Below are 21142 nucleotides of genomic sequence, written 5' to 3'. Positions count from 1 at the left end.
GTCTCACTAAAGAAACTCTTACTTGACTAGATGAGAATTTCCTACCTGGATACGATCGCACATTGGCCGGACCATCCTCTTGGAAGAGCAGCTTCAGAGGGTAGATATCATCAAACTCCACCCTTGAGATGCAGCCTTGGAATCCCTCGGTCATTGTTTCATTCTTTCCAATGTACATATACTGGATGTTGTTGAATTGCGCATCGGCCGATGCTTTTATATCGAATGTAAAGATCTTCGGTTCGTAATTGTCCACCTGCAGAACAAAACATTAACAATTATAAGTCTACTAATCACAGATGAAATGAACTAACCAACAGAAAAATTGGTGTAAAATTACGGATCAATCCCATCCTCTGGAGATTGAGAGTCCTGCCATGTTTCACATCTCCAGGCAGTTGAACACTAGACCTCACATTCAGATTCTAGTCACTCCACAACTTCCTAGTATAATTAACTCTAAATCTTAATTAAAATATATTGGGTTGATGTATAAGTTCGTAGCATTTGTTTCACCGTGGCAAAAGTATTTTTATTTGATACTAATTTGAGATGAACAAAAGACCTAAATTAATCAGTAATATATTTTCCTTCATTGTCGATGACTGTCTACCAACGCTGGGGTAGTTTTTCAATTCAACGCCTTAAGAAATCAGCTGATTCGAGGTTAAAAGTGTTGTCAAGCCAAGTTTGAAGAGCATTTTTGTCAGCAAAGGAGCTTCCTTGAAGATTCAAGGATTGAGAGCTGAAAAGGTAGCAATCCGAGGGTGCAAGATCAGGGGGGGGGGGGGGGAGCAAGGAGGATATGGAATAACTACCCAACCAAGTTCTCCTGGATAGCAGCTTTTGTCATGTTAGCAGAGTGTGGGTGTGCATTATCATGTCGCAGCACTTGATGCTGTCTTCCTGGCCTACTCACTGATTTGGTTGTTTTCATTTAAAGCGTGAGATATCCTGAACCTTACCCATGGAATGCAAATGTCGCACGATGGTTGAATGGTCACAGTTCATCACATTTGCTAATTCTCGAGTCGACTGATGTGGATTCTCGTGGATTAAAGCATTTAAACTGTCTTCATTAAAGCCTGATGGTCTTCCTGAATGTGGAGAAACACTTAAGTCAAAAATGCCCTCTTTGTAATGACAAAACCATTTTCTTGCCCTGCTTTCCCCATTGGCGTTCTCCCCGTATTTCAAGCTGCTTCTGCTGCCTCTGCCCCTATGTTAAACTCAGACAGAAGAAAATGTTGGAAATGTTTCTTTCCCCACTGGACACTTATTGTTCTTTAGCCCATAAATAACACAGTCTTTCTTCAAATCTGTAAAATTCAATGTGTATTCACAAGCACAACAATGCCACTCCAATTGATGAACATTACATGATAAACAAACTCCTAACACCGCCGTGTTGCCACACCAAACACAAATGCTATGAACTTATGCATCAACCCAATATAATAATAGTTAAGGATACATTGGAATCTCAATAGACGTGTAAAATACAAATAAAAATTTAAAATTTTAGTACAAAAATTGCATTAATTTTGGGTTCACATTTCATGCATTAATTAGATTTCATTATTACGATGAATAACATTTCAAAACTTTTGATGCATTACATAAAATAATAGGTATATTCATAATCACAATCTTCATGAGATGCATGGTTTGAAGTTTATTCTCCCCCCTCCCCATTTTGTTCCCATTTTTCATCACAGAATGAATCAATGTTCTGGAAATTTTGCGTAACTTCCAAAATAATGAAGACCCAGGCAAGCACTTTGTCAACCAAAAAACTATACATTTCTCATGTTCCAAGTTTTTATTTGCATTATTTCATGACAAAATGTAACAGAAAAATGTACTTCCAATTCTTTGTAATCACCTAAAATGAACACAACAGTGATTAACTTGAAATGCAAGAATATATAAAATCCAGGATATGATTGGGACCAGGAGGGGTAAATGTTTAATGCAAATAAATGTACGATCCAGGAGCATAAAATCAGAGTTCCAATGTACAGTATGACTCATAAGTATTGCCAAGCAAATTGTCCATTATGTTTATACTCTTTGTTTTAGGCAAAGAGAGCTTCAAGAATGGAAACAAATGGCAAACAAGTTGTTCACAACCTCTACACCAACATACGTAAAAATCAAGTCCTTAAAAACACATAGAAAGCAAGAGTAAATGGAATGAAAATGGTCATGGACAATTAGCTGAACAATACTTGTGCACACCACTGTACCATATCAAAATCAGGAAATAATTAATGGACCAGGCCAATAGCAATAGATTACACATATAAATTATTACATAGAGGTTAGCAATAACCAAAATTGTACTGATCCAGAAACGAAAAGGCAAACAAATTATCAAGGATCATTCACCTCATTTTAATTTATTCATGTGATAACTCTAAGAAGTTTTGTCTAAAGAAAGGAAGAAAAAAGAACTGCATACTTCGAAATTATCAAATGATACCAACCAAGTAATGATAATTTGATCCTACTCTTAATAAACTGTAAGATAGCGTCGTCGCCTTGTAATCAAGAGGTCCCAGGTTCGATACCCAGTGGAGGCACATAGTGGTTCAGTTCCCACATTAAAATGTAGGTCCAGTCCCAATTAGCCTTACTGTGCATAAAGTGGACTTTAAACACCATAAACCGTAAGAAAAGGCTCAGTCAGTTAACTATCTGATAAAATGGAAATATGGATATGTGAACAACCACCATAATAATAGTGATGGCTGCTGTTGTTAATTAGTGCTGTTTACAACAAATTGTCCAATACATCAAATAATAATAATAGTAATACAAACCTGCATAAGAAGTTTTGATCCAGAATCCGATCGTCTAATACGAACATCATGATATTGCCCCATAGCAAAAAACTTTTTGGGGAATATAACCTCTTGTCTCTCAAATCCAAAATCAAATATCACACGAAGGTGACCTGCAAAACACAATACATGTCATGTTCTACATTTTACTAAAAATTAACGCAAACCATTAACAAACTATATAAGAATTCGCACGCAGGTTGATACTATGATTTGAAACATTTGAATACTTTCATGTTGTAGCACATGTTAAATTATTCTGAATAGTTTTAAATTTATACAGCAATTTTATCATGGCAATCAGATAGTTTTGCTCTGAAATGAGTATTTGACATTTATCATTTATACACACACCTACTATGGCATACAATTTCACTGCAGTATTAAAACAAAGTGACATATTGCAGGAAGAAACTGGGCAGACTTAATTAATTTAATTACTGATACCAATAATATGTATCTGAATTGAATTTAAAATTGGCCTATGAATAAGTTCCAAAAATAAATCTTATTTTGTCACATCTCAAATATTTATCTACTTTTATTGAATTCCATTGGAATGTAAACAATTCATTCTGTGATATTCTGTTAAGTTTCCAAGTCTATAGGTCTTAAAAATTACCATAAGGATATATGGTAAAAATTAATAGCTCTACCAGGGCATAGGAATAATGTTTACATTTTGGATACAACTTCAAGAGTATAGTTTACTGAATTAATTTGTTCATCAACTTACCACTGTTCGATACCATGATGATCATGTACTCCTTGGAGATCTTGGAGAAAAAACCAAGTAAGAATCCCTTGGGGTCAGTGGTTGTGAAGCCAACACGGATATTCTCGGATATAGTTGACCTCCAGCTGCCCATGAAGTCATACTTTACGTAGGAGCTGGATCTCATGTTCACTCCAATTTCTGTTCAAGAAAAATAAATGTACATGCATATATGAACAAAGCACCTGTTTTTGTGTACATGCCACATGCATATGTAAGCTGCATCATTTTTTTTTTTTGGGCAGTATCATTAAATGGAAAAAAAGTGTGTTGGAATTTCATCTGAGGATGAACACAAAAACAAAATTATTGAGAAATTTGGCAAAGTAGCACATTCCCAAGATCAGGGTGGCCCAAATATATTAACAATATAAAGGATCTGTGATTCCAATGTATCAAAAAATTCTAATTCAATTAATTTACAATGTAAAGGATCTGTGATTCCAATGTATCAAAAAATTCTAATTCAATTAATTTACAATATTAAGGATCTGTGATTCCAATGTATCAATAACTTCTAATTCAATTAATTTACAATATAAAGGATCTGTGATTCCAATGTATCAAAAAATTCTAATTCAATTAATTTACAATATTAAGGATCTGTGATTCCAATGTATCAAAAAATTCTAATTCAATTAATTTACAATATTAACGATCTCTGATTCCAATGTATCAAAAAATTCAATTCAATTAAACAGTATATATATATTTAGAATATTTAATTTAAGGTGAGGATTTTACATTTCCCATTTCACATACTCAGACTCGAAATACATAAACACAAGTCACAAATGTTATGGGATATACTAATCTACAAATAATTGTTAATTGCATAAGAACTTCAAACTCAAATTTTTCTAATCAACTTCACAATATCATATGTTGCAATAATCTTCCATCTGTCAGGTACGTTTTCTGCAAAGAACACTAACAAGGTAAATGGACTGAATTCTGTTTAATTTTCCACGCAGTTTCTTTTCCTTCCTCGATAAAAATAAGAGCTAAACTGTGAAAATCTTGCCTCAGGGTATTTATAAATATGTATATATTCAAGGGATTTCAATTATACAATTTGGATTTTTCACGTCTATGGAGAAAAATTCATGCAGAATTCACGTATAATCCCCAAATTCAAGGAATTCCCAATAGAGTATAGGCACATATTTTTGGTAAATAAAAAAGCTAAATTTCAGTACAAAAACAGTCAATTTCAGGTTCAAAAGTGGCAAATAAAATTAAATTTCGTTGTTATAGCGGTGAGAAAGTGGCATATAAAATGATATTTTGGTTTTAAAAATGTGAATATAATCCCGAATTTGATTTAAAAATTGCACTATTACACAAAATAAACATATCCCTTCTAATAGCACATTAAATCATTTTAAAAAAGGTAAAGTGCTTCCCTGTGCATAGCACCATGCCATGAAGGTGTAACATGACATGACATTGCCATTTGGGAGAGTAATGATTAGGGAAAGGATTTTAAGGTGCAAAATTATGGTTGGGAAAGGGTAAAAAAAAAAAGTTCAGAAAATGTTTTCAAATAGGTGCAAAAAAGGTACTTATAAAATGCCTTGATTCAATGCTCTCTTTTTCTGTGCCTTCTGCACATAATGTGCATGGACCGCATAGAGAACTGTAGTTCTGCCGAAGACATTTTCTTTAAGTTTGTGTTTTCTCTCTTAGGTTTTGATATATTATCTTGGGAACTATTGGGGCTGCAACAGAATGAGACTATAGTATTTTATGTAGCTGCTCAAGAAGAGTGAAAACCATTTATTTTTCTGTCCAATTTTTTGACAAAACATGAAAGAAAAGGAAGGAAAAAGGTTCTGAAGCATCAAAGAGGGAGTAAAAAAGGGATAAACGTGCTAATCTCACGAAAAGATGCAACAAAGTGTGTTAATTTTACTTGATTTCATGTCCTAAACTGCATATCTCAAATGAGCGGTATGAAAAAACCTATACTTTTGGAAAGGTGCTTCACCTTAAAATCCGTCCCCTAATAATGATACAGTAGCTTTCTGATCCAAACTACGAAGAGTATATGTTTCTATAACATAAATGGAGACACTGGTTATATCAGTAGTTTTTACAAGGTACGAGGGGGTATCAAAAACTTTTGCCTGTTGAGGTATAATTTGTTTAATAATGGAAAGATTGAAACAATGAACATACATACAGTTTGCCTGTAGTGTCCTCTACTCAAAGTTACCCTTGCACACAGTTGCAATCACGTTTGATGCATTTGTGCCAGCGTTTTATCCAGCCCTCAAAACCATTTTGGAAAAATTCCACAGAACACTCCATGCCCCACTGTTCAGAGCTGTTTTAACCCCTGTAGCTCATCGAATCTCATGCCACGAAGCACAGACTTAGCTCAGACTTTATGATATCCCAAACTCTCAAACATTGCATGTGCTGACCCATAGGACATGTGCACTGCATCAGAAATTTCCTGGATGGTGATGCGTCTATCCTCTCGAATGAGCTGATCATCCCTGAGGTGGTTGTCTTCGGTCAACGACATTGATGGCCTGCCACTCCTTGTCATGTCCACACTTTCGGTTTCTTCCACTTTGAACTTCACTACTTAAGTCGGAGCTAAGTCTGTGCTTCGTGGCATGAGATTCGATGACCTACAGGAGGTTAGGACAGCTCTAAATGATGGGGCAGGGAGTGTTATGTGGAATATTTCCAAACTGGTTTTGAGGGCTGGATAAAACGCTGGCACAAATGCATCGAACGTGATGGCAACTGTGTGGAAGGATAGCTCTGAGTAGAGAACACTACAGGCAAACTATATGTATGTTCATTGTTTCAATCTTTCCATTATTAAACAAATTCTACCCTAACAGGCAAAACTTTTTGATACCTCCTCGTATGTACTATTAAGAAAAAAATTGTTTTGAAAGTAAATACAGTAGAACCTCGATTTTATGTTTTTCAGGTGACAATGCTGAGGAGATCATTATTATTTTCCTCCTCACACAAAGCCACACAGGTGGAGTCATCCATGATTTCACGATGATCAGATGATGTTGTACTCTAGCAATGGAAAAAAAAAAAAAATGAAGTAATGAAAACCAAATTCCTGCCGAGTCAACACTAGAGGTTTTTGGAGCTTCTGCCATGGATCGAGTCCTAGAACATCTATACCAAATCAAAGCTCTAAATAACTGGAAAAGCTTTATAAAAAAGAACCACTTACCATCAGCGCATATAGGTCCCTTGAAAGCAGTCCACCTGCAGTCACAGCTGTAGCCATCGTACCTCTCGTGGCAAGTACCGTTATTCAGGCACGGGCTGCTGTCACATTTGCCAATGCAGCCTGGGGAAATGCCATACATTCCCCTCTCAGCATAACCCCTAAGGTTGATCATCTGACCGTTGAGGGTAAGGGCCCTTATACATCCAACGTAACCATCTCTGTAGTCAATGGTTGAACCAACAACCAGATCACTTGTAAGATGCAGAGCACGAACTGGCCCAGGTGGTTCACGGATCTCTGATTTTATGGCTCCGTCAACCACGATCCTTGCTTCTTTTCGGTTTCTCTCTACCAGTACCGAATGCCAGTTGTTGTCATCAAGTCTATTTGACGTGCCAATGTTCACGGACAACGGACCACCTCCTGCTTGATACTGGAACTGGATGTTGTTGCCACCGATGATTGATATCTTAATATAGTCAGTCGGTCCTTCACTGTGCAACATTACAGCACTCTGAGTGGTAGTTTTGAATTCAAAGTAAATGTCCCCAGCGTGGCCCATGTCGAACGTTGGCAGATTGAACGACGCATCAGATACACGAATGGTGACCACATTCTCAAACAGAAGATCACCTTCGCACGTCAACGGGCCTAGCGTGTACCTCCCTTCTTTATCGTCCAACGGCGAGCCAGTGTCGCCAAACCTTAGCTGCTTTACCGGAAGATACTCCATCTCGGACAGATCCCCACCGTCGGAAAGCCAAGTGTCCAATCCTGAGTCGCAGTTGCACCACTTGGTTGGGTCGGCGCACGTCCCCATTATTCCACACTCGCACTTTCTTGAACCCGGCAGGGAACCACCCCAGTAGTCCATTTTCTGGTTGTACCTCGACACCCACCATGAGAAAGGTCTGAAGTTCTCTTCTTGCGCTGGACTATTGAGCAACCGTGCCTTCCTGCATGAATACTGGATCCTCTGTTGGCAAGAAGTTGAACGATTGATCAGGGCTTCCATTTGATCCATATCTGCATCGTACATGATTTCCTGAAAACAAAATTTGCATATTAGTACCTATTGTTGTCTAAATGAGAAACTTGCACCATGCATTGATCCAATATTCCAATCATCTATGTAACTTGACTTTAAAAGTTCCCAAAAGAGAAAAAAAGAGAGAGAGAATCCCAAAATATATCCTGGAAAACCTGAACTTCAAAGTGGTCTGAAGCCTTTTCTTTTATCTTCATATTTTCTCTTATTGCTATGTATTTGCGATGAATACTTACATTCGGTAAGCAGTATCTGCAATATCTGTTAGAATTATATTACGTATTAATTTTATTTCTCTTTACACACACACACATATTTCATTCTTGATGGAAACATGAAACCTAAAATAACACACTGTGATGTCCATTTTCAATTTCTGAAAGGTGCGAGGTATGTTTTCCTACCGTGTTTTGTCACAAAATGGTGCAAAATGAACTGCAGAACACAGGAATAAACTTAATACTCTGATAACTACATAAATGTGCTATTATAAAGGACATGTTTACATTGTGCACTTTTGGATAACATAATGTGCCCAGTTTTTGTACAAAGATCTGATTTTTATTCACCAGAAATATGTGACTATCTTTACAATATTTTTTTTATACTTTAAGTGTTTTCTTCTTGAACACTTCAATTTTTCTTACCTCTTTCCATTTTTATTTGGATCTCTATTGGGTGAATCATTATTAACTTTTCTACTTTGGATTTTCGTACATTGCAAAAAAGTGAATTTTTGCTAGACAATTTTGTAAAAAGATTAATCAAAGTTTAGACATTCAGATTTTTAACAATAATATCTGTGAAAAAAGAATACAGGCATGGACTTTCTGACACTGATAATTTTGTATTCTCTCAGCTCAAGAATGCATAAACCATATCTTATAGGAACGTTTCTCTTGCTTTCTAAGGTTAAATTCAGACCTAATTTGTTACATGTGATATGACATCCTGTATGTAACTGAACATAAGCAGTTGTTCAGAAGCAGCATACCAACCTGAACAAAGCTTCCAGGATCCTGGAATCCATCCACCGGAGTGGTCTGCTCGTTGCGATGGTCCACTATGGTCACTGCCCTTCCATCACCTGCAAATAGCAAGAAAAAGGTTGCAAATGTAATGTTCTATGCATAAAGGTAAAAATAACCCCTGCACTTTTAAACACGTGAGTGGGCTCCAGTACAGCAGGGTGCTGGTCCTCAGCATGAAAGTTACAAAATTATTTCTTTAACCTTTGGTTTTTTTCATTATTTATTCCCTGTTACCCCAAAAGAATTGAAAATGCACGCCTCCAAAGTTCGTTCTTTTCAGATATAGGGCTATCCGCACCCTCTTGTAGCATGTTGATAAAACATCTGCGACACATCAGCCAGGCCAGCCTGTAGCCCGCAACGCCAGCAAGGACCTGAAAAATCAACAGGCGACCTTGAAGGATCCAATGGGAGGTTACATTATATGGAGGGAAACTTTGTTGTCCAATCAGTAAGGGCTGAAAGAAAGCCAGAGTGCCATTGGTGCAGTCTGTTGATGTCCTCAGTATTGCAAACTACACAATTAAGTGTCCACGTGTACTGTATACTACCAGTGTTGTAGCACATCCACCAAGCTAGTTACAATTTATATTTCTAAATAAACTATAGGTATCAAAGCACAAGAGAATCGCAAAAAATATTGTTACTGACATAGGTATGACATATTCTAGGTGAAGATAAACGTTTCAGAGCGTTCGGTCTATTAAGACAGCTTACACGTCCATAGACACATCTGCCAAATAGTTAATAAAACTCACTGGTTGCAGTGTGAAAATTGTTTCAATCATCCACAATCATCTACTGCATGAAATACGTTTGACAACAGACCAAATGAAGTTCGAATAAATGAACAAATGTGCCAGGACATTCATCTTTCTCCTTAGACACATTAAGGAAACAATATCAGGTAGAGTGCTCAGTTTTTTCAGTATAACGTACCATGTAGAAGGAATGAATTCTTGGTTTTCTTAATTTTTTTGGATCTGCTTCCCCAACGGAAAATGTCACTCACCACACATCACTGACTTTGAAATCTGCCATGAACGTATATGGCAGATGTGGAGGTGACGGGATCAGCACCATGATCCAACTGCCTTTACTCCCCCAGGTATCCTAACCTATCACCCACCCAGGGAATGGAATGCACCATATGATTGCACCAGCAGCCTTATATTCTATATATACAACCTACAAAGTTCGTATACCTCTATACAGGGTGATTATAAAGTCTATATATATTTTAGTGATATCGTGACAAAATACATTTCTTTTCCACGTTATGTGAAGCAATGCTAACTGTGTAAGAAAGAACAGTCATTGCTTGTGTTCATCTGCGTGGAATGACATATGAAGAGGTGCAGACGGACTTTGCCTGGAAATACAGAAAACCAGGTCCCACCAGGCTGGCTATCAAGAAATTCAAGCAAACTGGCAGTGTTGTGGATGAAGAACGTCCCGGTAGGCCAGCCATAACACCACAAAGTGTGCAAAGTGTACAGGATGCAATCACACGTAGCCCCACTGCATCGACCAGGACACTCAGTATCCATAATCCCATCAGCTACCAACTGTGGCACATTGCACGGTGGATTGGGGAACACCAAGCTCCTTACTTTGCACCAACAGGATAGGGCATCACTTCCTTTTGCCATCATCATTCGTGATCACCTAAACAAAGTTTTTCCCAGTAGATGGATTGGTCTGCCTCGCAAGGGAGAGTTGCCCTTAGACTTTTTCATCTGTGGGTTTATAAAGTCTAAGGTGAAGATCCACAGTGTTGCCCAGTAGAAACAAAACATTACGGACACAGTTGCCGAGATTACACCAGCTATGTTGGAGAAGATGTTTCAGGCTGTGGTGGATCGCTGGCATCTGCGTCTAGACTTGAGGGGTGGTCACATTGAGTTATATTGATCTTGTGTCCTACTGTGATATATGTTTCAGTATTTCAGTTTCAGTTATTGTATTTTGTGTAATAAATCCAACTTATGCAGAAATGTATAGACTTTATAATCACCCGTATTTATGTGAGTAATCATGCCTCCTTCATGCTGGTGACTTCCACATGACCTTGGCACACATTTTCCCACTGTCTCAAGGCACTTCCCTCTGTTGACACACTGCATTCTTGAGTTCATTGTTTGTTTGGGAGTTGCAGCAATGGCCGACACAAGTAATTACACAATTAAGGAGCATTTGGTAACCACTGTGTGGGTCCATGAGCATCAAATTAACAGCAAAATGATTAAAAATGACATAAACAACTTTCACTGCACAGTTTGAGAAGGCAGCACCGACAAAGACGACGTTGTTGCAATGGCAAAAGAAGGCTTTTGCAACGGGCAGTGTTCACAACATGCTGAGTCTGTCCAACAATCTCTGGTTTTGGATTCCTACAAAGTATGTTCTACATTTCTGATAATAATATATGTAGGGGTATACAGTCGTGCACACTTTATACATGTGATAAAACAAGCAGAATCACTACAACAAATTCAATATGAAAGAAAGTGTTAAGTATTGTAATTATCCAAAAATCCACAAATTTACAGAAATTTTTGCAGCAGCTCTTAAATATAAGGCTCTGTATATTGCTATGGCAACAAGGAGAAAAGTCTGCCTTATATCCCTTCCCCCAATACATGCACAGACTGCATACTTCACAGGAAAAAGCCAGGAATTCTTGGACTAACTACCTAATAAGATATAATGGGTGCATCAGCACAGAGGCTATTTCCATCCAATTAATATGTGCACATATATCCCTGCCCAATAAAAGAACACATGTCTTGCTAGAATGAATATTATGAAGAAAAAATTCTTCAAGAACAGAGCAAAACATATCTAAAGAACTAAAATTACCACAGCTTTGATAAAAGCCGAGACTTTATGTGGGCACTAGGAACACACATGAAAAGACCTAACCCCACAAACTTTCTGGGTGTTCTACACCTTGACTACCCCTCTCCTCTCCCCTCCAATAGGTATACTGTTTAATAATTTGTTAAATTGTCTATTAATTTTTTAAAGACTCTCAAAAGATGGCTTCTATACATACCATAATATTCACAAGTAACAGGGAAAGGTCGCAGAGGCCCACTTCCATCAACATCAACATTGATCTCTACCCTCGGGCTCGCAGCGTTCACATTCCTATATGCTTTGCATGACAGTGGGTACAATGCTGAAATGAGAAATTCAGTATTATGAATACCCACAGAACTTTACACTATAACCAAACAATACTGATGACTATTGCACAAAGCAGCTTTATAAATGTCACTGCAAATTTAGAGTTTCCAATTTACAACCACAGAAGAGTTCCCACGGTTTCAAAAAGAATGATACACAATACCGTTTGTTCTGTCAGCATATTGAGCTAACAGAAACTATAATCACCTAATAATAAAAATGATTTTGTTGATTAATTGATTTGCTTTATTTTACTTCACTTTATGAATTCGTATTTTCAATAAATTAAAAATACAAAACTTTGTTACTGTTTTGTGCAACGACGTTTCGGAAACAACTGTTTCCTTCTTCAGGTTCTATTCTCGGCTATCCAAAATAAACCATAGCCTCGTCAAATGGTTTATTTTGGATGGCCGAGAATAGAACCTGAAGAAGGTAACAGTTGTTTCCGAAACGTCGTTGCACAAAATAGATACTCATTTCACGTAAGTAACTAAGTTTTGTATTTTTAATTTATTGAAAATACGAATTAATATATATAAAGTGAGTAAGTCGCACATATCGTGAATTATTACTTCACTTTTTTGTGCCACTTTTGGATAATTTGCGAAGATGGGGATGAGTTTGTTTTTTGATTTGTTTGTTTTTGAAATAGTTTGTTTAACTCGACATATTTTATGCCACTTCTCATTAACACATCATTTCGGGTTGGACACTCACGAACATCCAAGCCCAGGTTGGGATTTGAACCTGTGACCCCTGGCATTGTAGTGCAATGTGTTAACCACTCTGCCACAGGGGCCGGCAATAAAAATGGTGAATTTTCCAATAATTATACCATCTGGTATTGCTATAAATACATTAACTTAGAGCTATGCAAAGTTTAAGAATTTTTCTTTATTAAAAATGATTTTCTGTTTATTCACTTGCTTATACAGTAAAAGCCGTTAATCCAGACCCCGATAAGCTGGACTTCGCTTAATCCGGATAGGCAAAAGCACCCCCCCCCCAAAAAAAAGCAGAATGCAAGATTTTAAACGTGGCTAGAAGTTAACAACTTCCACAGCAAGAGCTTTGAGTGATGCAGAGCCAGGTCCGTCGGGCACATCATCATACTATAGGTATCGCATATGTACATGCTGCATTGTATCTACAGTATTTCTTTACATTTTACTGTACTGTATAGTGTATTTAGGCATATTCCCTTTAAATACGCCATAATATAAATGTGTTTTGTTGCTATATATGGAGTTTTCATGCACTTTCAACTGTTCTTTTAGGTTATTTCAGTTAATCCAGATTTTCATTAACCCGGTCAACTTATCCCGCCCATTAGTCCAGATTAATGAGGTTTTACTGTACTTCATTTTCCAACATTTGTTTAGAATTTCACTTCATTTTTTCTTTTTGTAACACAGATTATCATTTCACTACAGTTTATTGCACGCTTCAGCAAATACATATATGTTGGAGATTTATGAAAAGTAAAAATTCTGTGATGTGTATTCCTGTTTCTTTCACTAAGTTGGAAGGACAGATGATTAATTTGGAATATTGTCTACTTTTTGTGAATCTAAATATTTATTGAAATTTATTATTTAAATGCAGTTTTTCATGAGAATTATATAATTTGATTATTCTTTGTGGTCAAATTTTCTGCACATATTAAATACTGGAAATGTCATTTAATATAGTCAACCCACCATTTGTTATCAATACATGGTTATTACGCTAATATTCATATCAAGTTATTCCTGTAGGGTACAGAAATCACATATAATTAATTTTGTGTAAAACATGATAACTTGGGCACATAAGTGAATTTCACCATAACACACAAATAACAGAACTTCTCTTTTTTTTACAAATGCACACAAAATTACACCAATCTTCACAGTGAGCTAACTTCAAATTCCTTGTAAAATTATAGCAATGGGGCAAATTATTGTACTGGTATTGCAGCACCAAGAAACCTGTGGCCTTGGATAAGATATGAACTACAGGCTTCCTTACGACTTACACATTTGACACTAGTGCTACTGTTTCCAAGCCAGGACTACAAAAATAGTGGTGATCAATAAATAGGCAATATGGGTACATTGATACCAGTAGGACTGCCGATAATTTTGCCAATCCAATATTTATAAAGCTGTTTTTTAAATTAGGGCATAATTTATTTTGTTATTATTTTTGTGAATATTACGTATAATTTGTTCCTTTCTTCTCCTTCAGTAATACAGTACTACTTACATGTATGGCACACTGCTCCAGAGTAACCAGTGTTGCTGCAGTCACAGAAGAACTCTTGTGAATTCTGCTTACAGATGCCAGAATGCTTGCAAGGGTTGGGGTTACATCTGTCTATCATTTGGCAGGCATCAAACACTATCTCGTTCTTGCAGCAGTATTCCTGGAAAAAGAAAGTAGTGTAATTTTATTAAGACTAAAAATAGCATTTACAAGGAAACTTTATAAGGTTTTGTAGCATAAAGACAAAATATACTGATGACATCTATCTCACATTCCCTCACGAACATGGCTTAGATTGACATGACAGTTTTGAGGAATCTACATATCATGTATCTGTCCACGTCCCACTTTCATTATGTTGGTTAGCATGTTAGCAGCATAATACATAAAACATGTGTTATTTTCTAGTTTCTCAACAAGGAAATAAAATTTCATTCCAGCTACCTTCCACAATATTAAGTCAAAATGATATCCAAGATATTTGCAATAAAAATTATGTCACCTCAACAAGTATTATGGGTATACTTCGAAGCCTGTAGTACTCAATCTAAATGTGAGAAAAAAGTTTGTAGCATTATAATGGAAAAACTAGTCAACAAACTGCATTGAAATTGGGACCGAGATGAAATACAAATCTAAGTGGCACTAGGAGAATATCAATTCAATCATGGCCAATAAAATTCAGGCATCCAGATTCCTGCAAGTACACAAAATACTTTCACCATGATAAACTCTACGGCAAAACTGAATGCCAAAAATGGATTTCTTTTAAACATCCTTAAATACTGTTATAGCAAGCAAAACAGCCTGGCAGACTGTCAAGAGTAAGGTGCAGAGGCATCTGCTGAGTGCATGCGTCAATTGCGGAAAAGAAAGAATGATTACTTTCTTTAACTTCAGATCCAAGAAATGTAATATAATGCACGCATGCACTCAGCAGACGCCTCTGGTAAGATGTAATAATGTTCTTATTATGACATGTTCAAGGAAACTGTACATTCAAATAAACTAGCTTACGATGCACAGTTGACATATTATAACTAGAGCTGAGCTGAGAGCAATGCTGATGGACCGGTATCAGTCAATACCAGTGAAATTGCTATCAGAAAGTATTTAATCACTGCAAAAATGTTGTGCAACACTTTCGCAAAGTCTAAATATTGTGGAAAGTATGAAAAATGCACAATTGTAATTGTTTTTGCAACAGCAGGGAGAAATGAAATTTGTGATTCAATAATTATTTTATGTCAAATTATGATACTGATACAGTAGTGATATTAAACTTACCGATATTCTATCGATCTGATATAAAAGTTCCAAATGGTTCAGTGACCTCCTTAACCCAGATAAGCCTCTTGTCCTATATAAAGGACACCGTGCCTTTTCTTACGTAGACACCTGTGGAAACAGTTTCCGCCTTTACGGATAGATGGCATTATAGTTACCTTTTCACGAAGGTCTCTTCTTTGTGTTTGCACGTTATTTGCATCATTCTTTGTTGTTGTGTGGAGTCCTGGCATTATTGAAGTCACGTGTAAGTTGAGCGGTGATGGAAGACAGCAGTTTTGGATTTGAAAGGTAATAATTTCAAGGAATTTTTATATTTTAAGTACTTTTAAGTGTGTTATTGTACCGAGGAAGGTACAAACCTATGAAAAATGACACATTGCATGTTGCAGTGCTTTGTTGCCACTTTCTTAGTACGTTAGTACAGCAGTGTCCTACATGTAGGTCACCAGGCCTATAGGGAAGCCCCGTGTCATGCATAATAGTATTGTACGGTTCAATATTTTCAGGGGTCTCTCCCTAAACGAAGTTCTGGAGTTGCTGAATGACGATGAGGACAGTTTTGCCAAAGGACCATCTTTTGATATTACACTATTTCCTCCAGATAATGCATGTGATGACGTAACAGATGAAGACTCCTGAGAGGAAGAATCACCTGTAATTGACAATATGCCAGGGAGTCAGTTGCGTGCAGAAGGCAAAAGCGTTGTCTTGCTGTATGCAGATGTGCTTCACAAATTTGGAAATTTTCCCTTTCAGCTCTTTTTCGACAATTATTTTACATCCATTGAGTTGCTTGAAGAACTGCAAGCAAGAGGTATTAGGGCTACAGGGACTCTTAGGAATGATCGAATACGTGACGCCCCGTTGCAATCAGCAAAGGAGTTCAAGAAAACTGGCAGAGGTACTGTTGACTTCGTAAAACTTGAAGACGAAGGAATACTGATTGCAAGGTGGAATGATAATAATGTGGTAACAATGGCTTCAAATTATTCCTCTGTACATCCGCTGCACAATGTAAGTCGCTATTCTCAGAAAGAAAAGAAGCGTGTGATTGTAAAGCAACCACACCTTATCCACACATACAATAAGTACATGGGAGGTGTGGATCGCGCGGACCAAAATATTGCTCTTTATAGAACCTCAGTAAGAGGGAAGAAATGGTATTTCAGCCTTCTCTCACATTTCCTTGACATGTCAGTACAAAATGCATGGCAATTGCATAGACATGATAACGGAAAACTGGACCACCTCACTTTCCGGAGAAGAATTGCCTGCTATATGTTGCAAAGAACTGAACGTACAGCAAAATCACAGGGAAGGCCATCACAGAGATTAAATATAGATACACGGTATGACCGTCTTGATCACTGGGTTGTTCAACAGGATAAGCAAACCAGATGCAGACAGTGTCATGCCAAAACTACTACCCGATGCATGAAATGTGATATAGGACTGCACGTGAAATGCTTTGTGCTCTACCATACAAAATAAGTCCTATGAAACAAACTACAGTGAAAATTTTATTCCCAATGTAGCAATAAACCTAAATTCAAAACCACAAATGTCTGTATATTTACTAATTTGTAGAACGAGATGTATCAATCATAGTGTATAAATACAAATGTGCATATCTTACTACATTTTTCACTTATATTCCAAACAGTGATTGTAATATGTCTACTGTAGTAAATAAGTATTGTGCAACCTATAGTGCCTGGTGACCATTACTGCCATGATTAACTTTAATAGAAACATTCACCTCCTTTGAGCCTGACGTTCTATATATAGGACATAGGATATAGCAACATTCACCTCCTTTTAAACCTGACGTCCTATATATAGGACATAGCACAACTTGTAGCATAATATATGTATTGCAGCATAATTCATAAAAATGTGTTCAATGACATCCAAACGTTACAATGTAATCTAATTTTGAGCAAAAACTCATTTTTTTTTTCACCGGCTTATCTGGGTTAATGTATGTTACCAAATAAACCAAGTTCTTGCAATGCAGAAGAAGATGCACAGACATTTACTTTTAAAAAAGTACAGAATGGAGATTATATGTTTATATCTATAACATTATAACAAAATGGCACCATATTACAGTAAATTGTAACATATTTACAGATATATTATATTGGTAAAATTACCGGTAATTTTACAGATAAACCAAGACATTGATATGCCTCCATCAGGCAATACTGATTAATTTGTAATCATCCCTACTTTTAAGTTAAACTTTGGAACATCAACATGTTCAGTTCTAATTACAAACTATGTTTAAACTGTTTTACTTTCCAAGTATCGGCATCAGAATCAGTAAAGTACTGACATTAGTATTGACATCGGGTGAAAGTGGTATCAGCCAGTCCCAATTATAACTTACTGAAAAGTCACATGTAATGTGGCTCAATCAGGAATCAAACCTGGATCCTTTCACATAGCATTTCAGTGAGTTATATATTATACATTGTTGGAATCAGTGCAAAGTGGAATCCCCCCATTTAAAAGCGACAACATATTCTCTCCTTCATACCTCATCACTCCATTCAGTTGGAAGCTTGTAGTTGCCATCGATCAGAATGAGCCTCATGCAGCCCAGAAACCCTGTGGTTCCATCAACTCCCCCTGAAAGAAAGAATTAATAACAATAAACACTAAAAGGGAAATTAAGAGACAATTTCATTAAGATAATGCATGTTACTTTCCAATTCATAAACGTTAAGTCTCATCCGACATAAAAAATTATAAAATAATTAAAATATACTGAACAGTAATTGTTTTCAACTAACTGAACATGTTTTACACTAAACATCTGAATATATGTGATAAAGAATACAGAAGGTTGCAGAATGTTGAACTGCATAATCTGCATTGGTCTTCAAACATTACTACAATAACTAAATCAAGAAGACTTCAATCAGTAGGTCAACAGTCATGCATGGGAGGGGAATCCTTCTTGGAAAACCTAATGGTACAAGACCTGGTAGGAGGAACAAGAAGAAAATGAAGGTATGTTGAGATAAACCTGAAGAAAATTAGAAAGATGTAAAGACTGGTTTCATGTTGCTCAGGACAGGGATAAATGGAAGGTTTGTACTGCTGCCTCAATTAACCTTTGGGTTTAGGAATGCCAGAGTTAGTTGGATAGTTATATATTTTGTACTAAACTGTAATTCCTGCTACACATAAACAATGATTTAGTAAACATACCAAATCAATGTTTATGTATTTGTAGAAGCTGGTAAGTAGAGCCATGTATATTTCGTTTTTCACAGAAACAGGAAATGAGCAATAATATGCAGTAATGCTAATTTTTCATGGTTTTTAAAGCTGTGTGGTGCATTTTCCTACCATGTTTTGTCACAAAATTTTCAGAAATGAACTGCAAAATGTGAAATAAACTAAAACACAAAATTTTGTTTATTTACTAACAACAGTTTCCAATGTCTGAGAGTTACACAACATCACGGAAAATGTATTACTTCTGCTGTAAAAAATTAAGAAGCAAAAATTGACTCATTTACACAAGCATAAATTAAACATTGATAACTACAGACATGTGCTATTACAAAGGAAATGTTTAGTTTTTTTAAAATAATATAATTTTCAAATCAAAGTTTGTATTTTATTCACAATTTTAACATCAAAATGCCATTTGATATACCACTTTTGATCCTAAAACGTGTCCAGTTTCTGTACCAAAATCTTGATATTTTATTCCCCATAAATATATGGCTCTATCAATAGTGCATTCCAATTTCTAACTTCCATTCCCACACTTTTTCAAGTTTATTTAAAAAAAAACATGAACGCTGATATTCTGAAGCCTTTCTTTTTTCTTCTAATGGTACACTTGCCCTCCTCCATGGCAGTGCGGTCTAAGGTGCTGTGCTTTGGACTCCAACTGCAGGACGGCATAGGTTCAAGTCACCCTGGGTTTTCAGCCTGTGTATAGGACCGGTGTCAACCCACCATCGTGAGGAAATTTTGGAGCTACGAGTGAGTAGCGTAACCCGGTCACAGATATCTTCTATAACAGCTGGGGGTTTGACGTGCTGAGAGCACATCACCCCATTACCGGTTGAAGATCTCCACACCTCTGGGTAGGATTGTGGGAGGGAAACTGGCAGTCGGGAGGGAGATAGGCCAAGGCCAAGGCCCTTACGGGCTGTAGAGCCACGGGTTATTATTATGGTACACTTACCTCCTATAAGATAATAACCTCCAGTAAGTATAGTCAGCAACCTCTCAGTTGTCATTGGCCTCTCATCAATGTCTAGTACTATTTTGTTCTTCTGAACCGTAACAACAACCTTATGCCATCTACCATCATTGAATTCTTCATCGTAGTTGTCTAGGAGAACTTTCGGACTCTCAGCTGTCTTAATCTCAATTTTCACTTTCCCATCTTTCAAGAAGAGCTGAAAAATTTGATAAGAGGGTTTACAAAATATTTCTCAAAGAACATATTGCACCACTTCAATGTAATTGTATGCATTGTCAAGTAAATTAAATTAAGTTATGAAATTTTTTACTAATTACTTACTTGTAAACCAACCCTTAGGGACATAGATTTTCAAAGTAACTTTTTCTCAAAAATCTATGTTATAATTTGAATTTTCATTAAATTTTAACCCTCCCCCTCTCAAAAAAAAAGTGCATTCCATTTGTGTCTTAAACTTCCTGACTAACGACATAATCTTAATAACAATATTCATAAATTATACACAACAATGAACCCTATGAACAAAGAAAAAAAGTCCACAACAAGGTACAACATATGATCATATCAAAGGGGTATGTTGACAATTCTTAACATATATTCCTTGAAAAGAAAAAGATAAACGATGACTAAAAAATGTTCAACTGACCAAACGTTCACAATTTCAAAATAAATGCACATTCACATTGGCCCTAAATATTCAAACATCTGTGAATGTTCCATTTTCACCATATTTTTTCGCTATACGAGGTCAAATTTTGGTGAAATTCATAAGAAATGTATGTGCTGAACTTGCTGATCACATCATCCCTAAGATCGAGAATGTGTGGAGCCTTACCTTCACACTGCAGATGTGCAATCATGCCAGAGTGGATGGCTTTATCTTATTATTTAGAAATGTAAGAAAAACAACCTACACACGAAATGTAGTGTATTCTTGAAATGAGCATTAACATTCCTTAAAAGCATATTTCGGAAAGCTAACCAAAGAATCAAAGAGCTTACCTTTAAATAGCCGTCTGAGGTGAACTTGTGGAATACAAGCAAACCATTATCCTCATACGTCCTGAACTGGAAAGACACGTTTAGCGAAGTCACCCCTTCGTACCCTTTCAATTTGGCATGAGAGTTTCGAGTAACAAATGTAACAGGGATGATAGGAATATCCTAAAAGGCAAAGAAATTTAAAATATTTTAGAATGGAAGAAAACAAAGAAAGCATAAAACATATTTAAAAAACATTGTCACTTAAATTAGTTACAGTT

The 21142-nt window shown here is 36.4% G+C and overlaps 1 protein-coding gene across 2 annotated transcripts in view; it reads right to left on the bottom strand.

Annotated features, from left to right (window-relative positions):
• The window catches only part of Nrx-IV (neurexin-4), a 114191-nt gene that overhangs the window by 6827 nt on the left and 86222 nt on the right, over positions 1–21142 (bottom strand). For both annotated transcript variants that reach the window (XM_083129054.1, XM_083129062.1), the window contains exons 8-17: positions 20883–21044; positions 19860–20076; positions 18189–18280; positions 14357–14516; positions 11973–12098; positions 8882–8970; positions 6836–7880; positions 3583–3762; positions 2826–2959; positions 46–256 (exon numbers count right to left, since the gene is read on the bottom strand). In XM_083129054.1, coding sequence (XP_082985180.1) covers positions 46–256; positions 2826–2959; positions 3583–3762; positions 6836–7880; positions 8882–8970; positions 11973–12098; positions 14357–14516; positions 18189–18280; positions 19860–20076; positions 20883–21044 — 2416 coding nt within the window. The remainder of the gene's footprint in view (positions 1–45; positions 257–2825; positions 2960–3582; positions 3763–6835; positions 7881–8881; positions 8971–11972; positions 12099–14356; positions 14517–18188; positions 18281–19859; positions 20077–20882; positions 21045–21142) is intronic.

This window comes from Lepisma saccharinum, chromosome 1, assembly GCF_977018435.1.
Source record: "Lepisma saccharinum chromosome 1, izLepSacc3.1, whole genome shotgun sequence".
NCBI lineage: Eukaryota > Metazoa > Arthropoda > Insecta > Zygentoma > Lepismatidae > Lepisma > Lepisma saccharinum.
The sequence above is the reverse complement of the archived record's forward strand: the minus strand, read 5'-3'. Positions and strand labels throughout refer to the sequence as shown.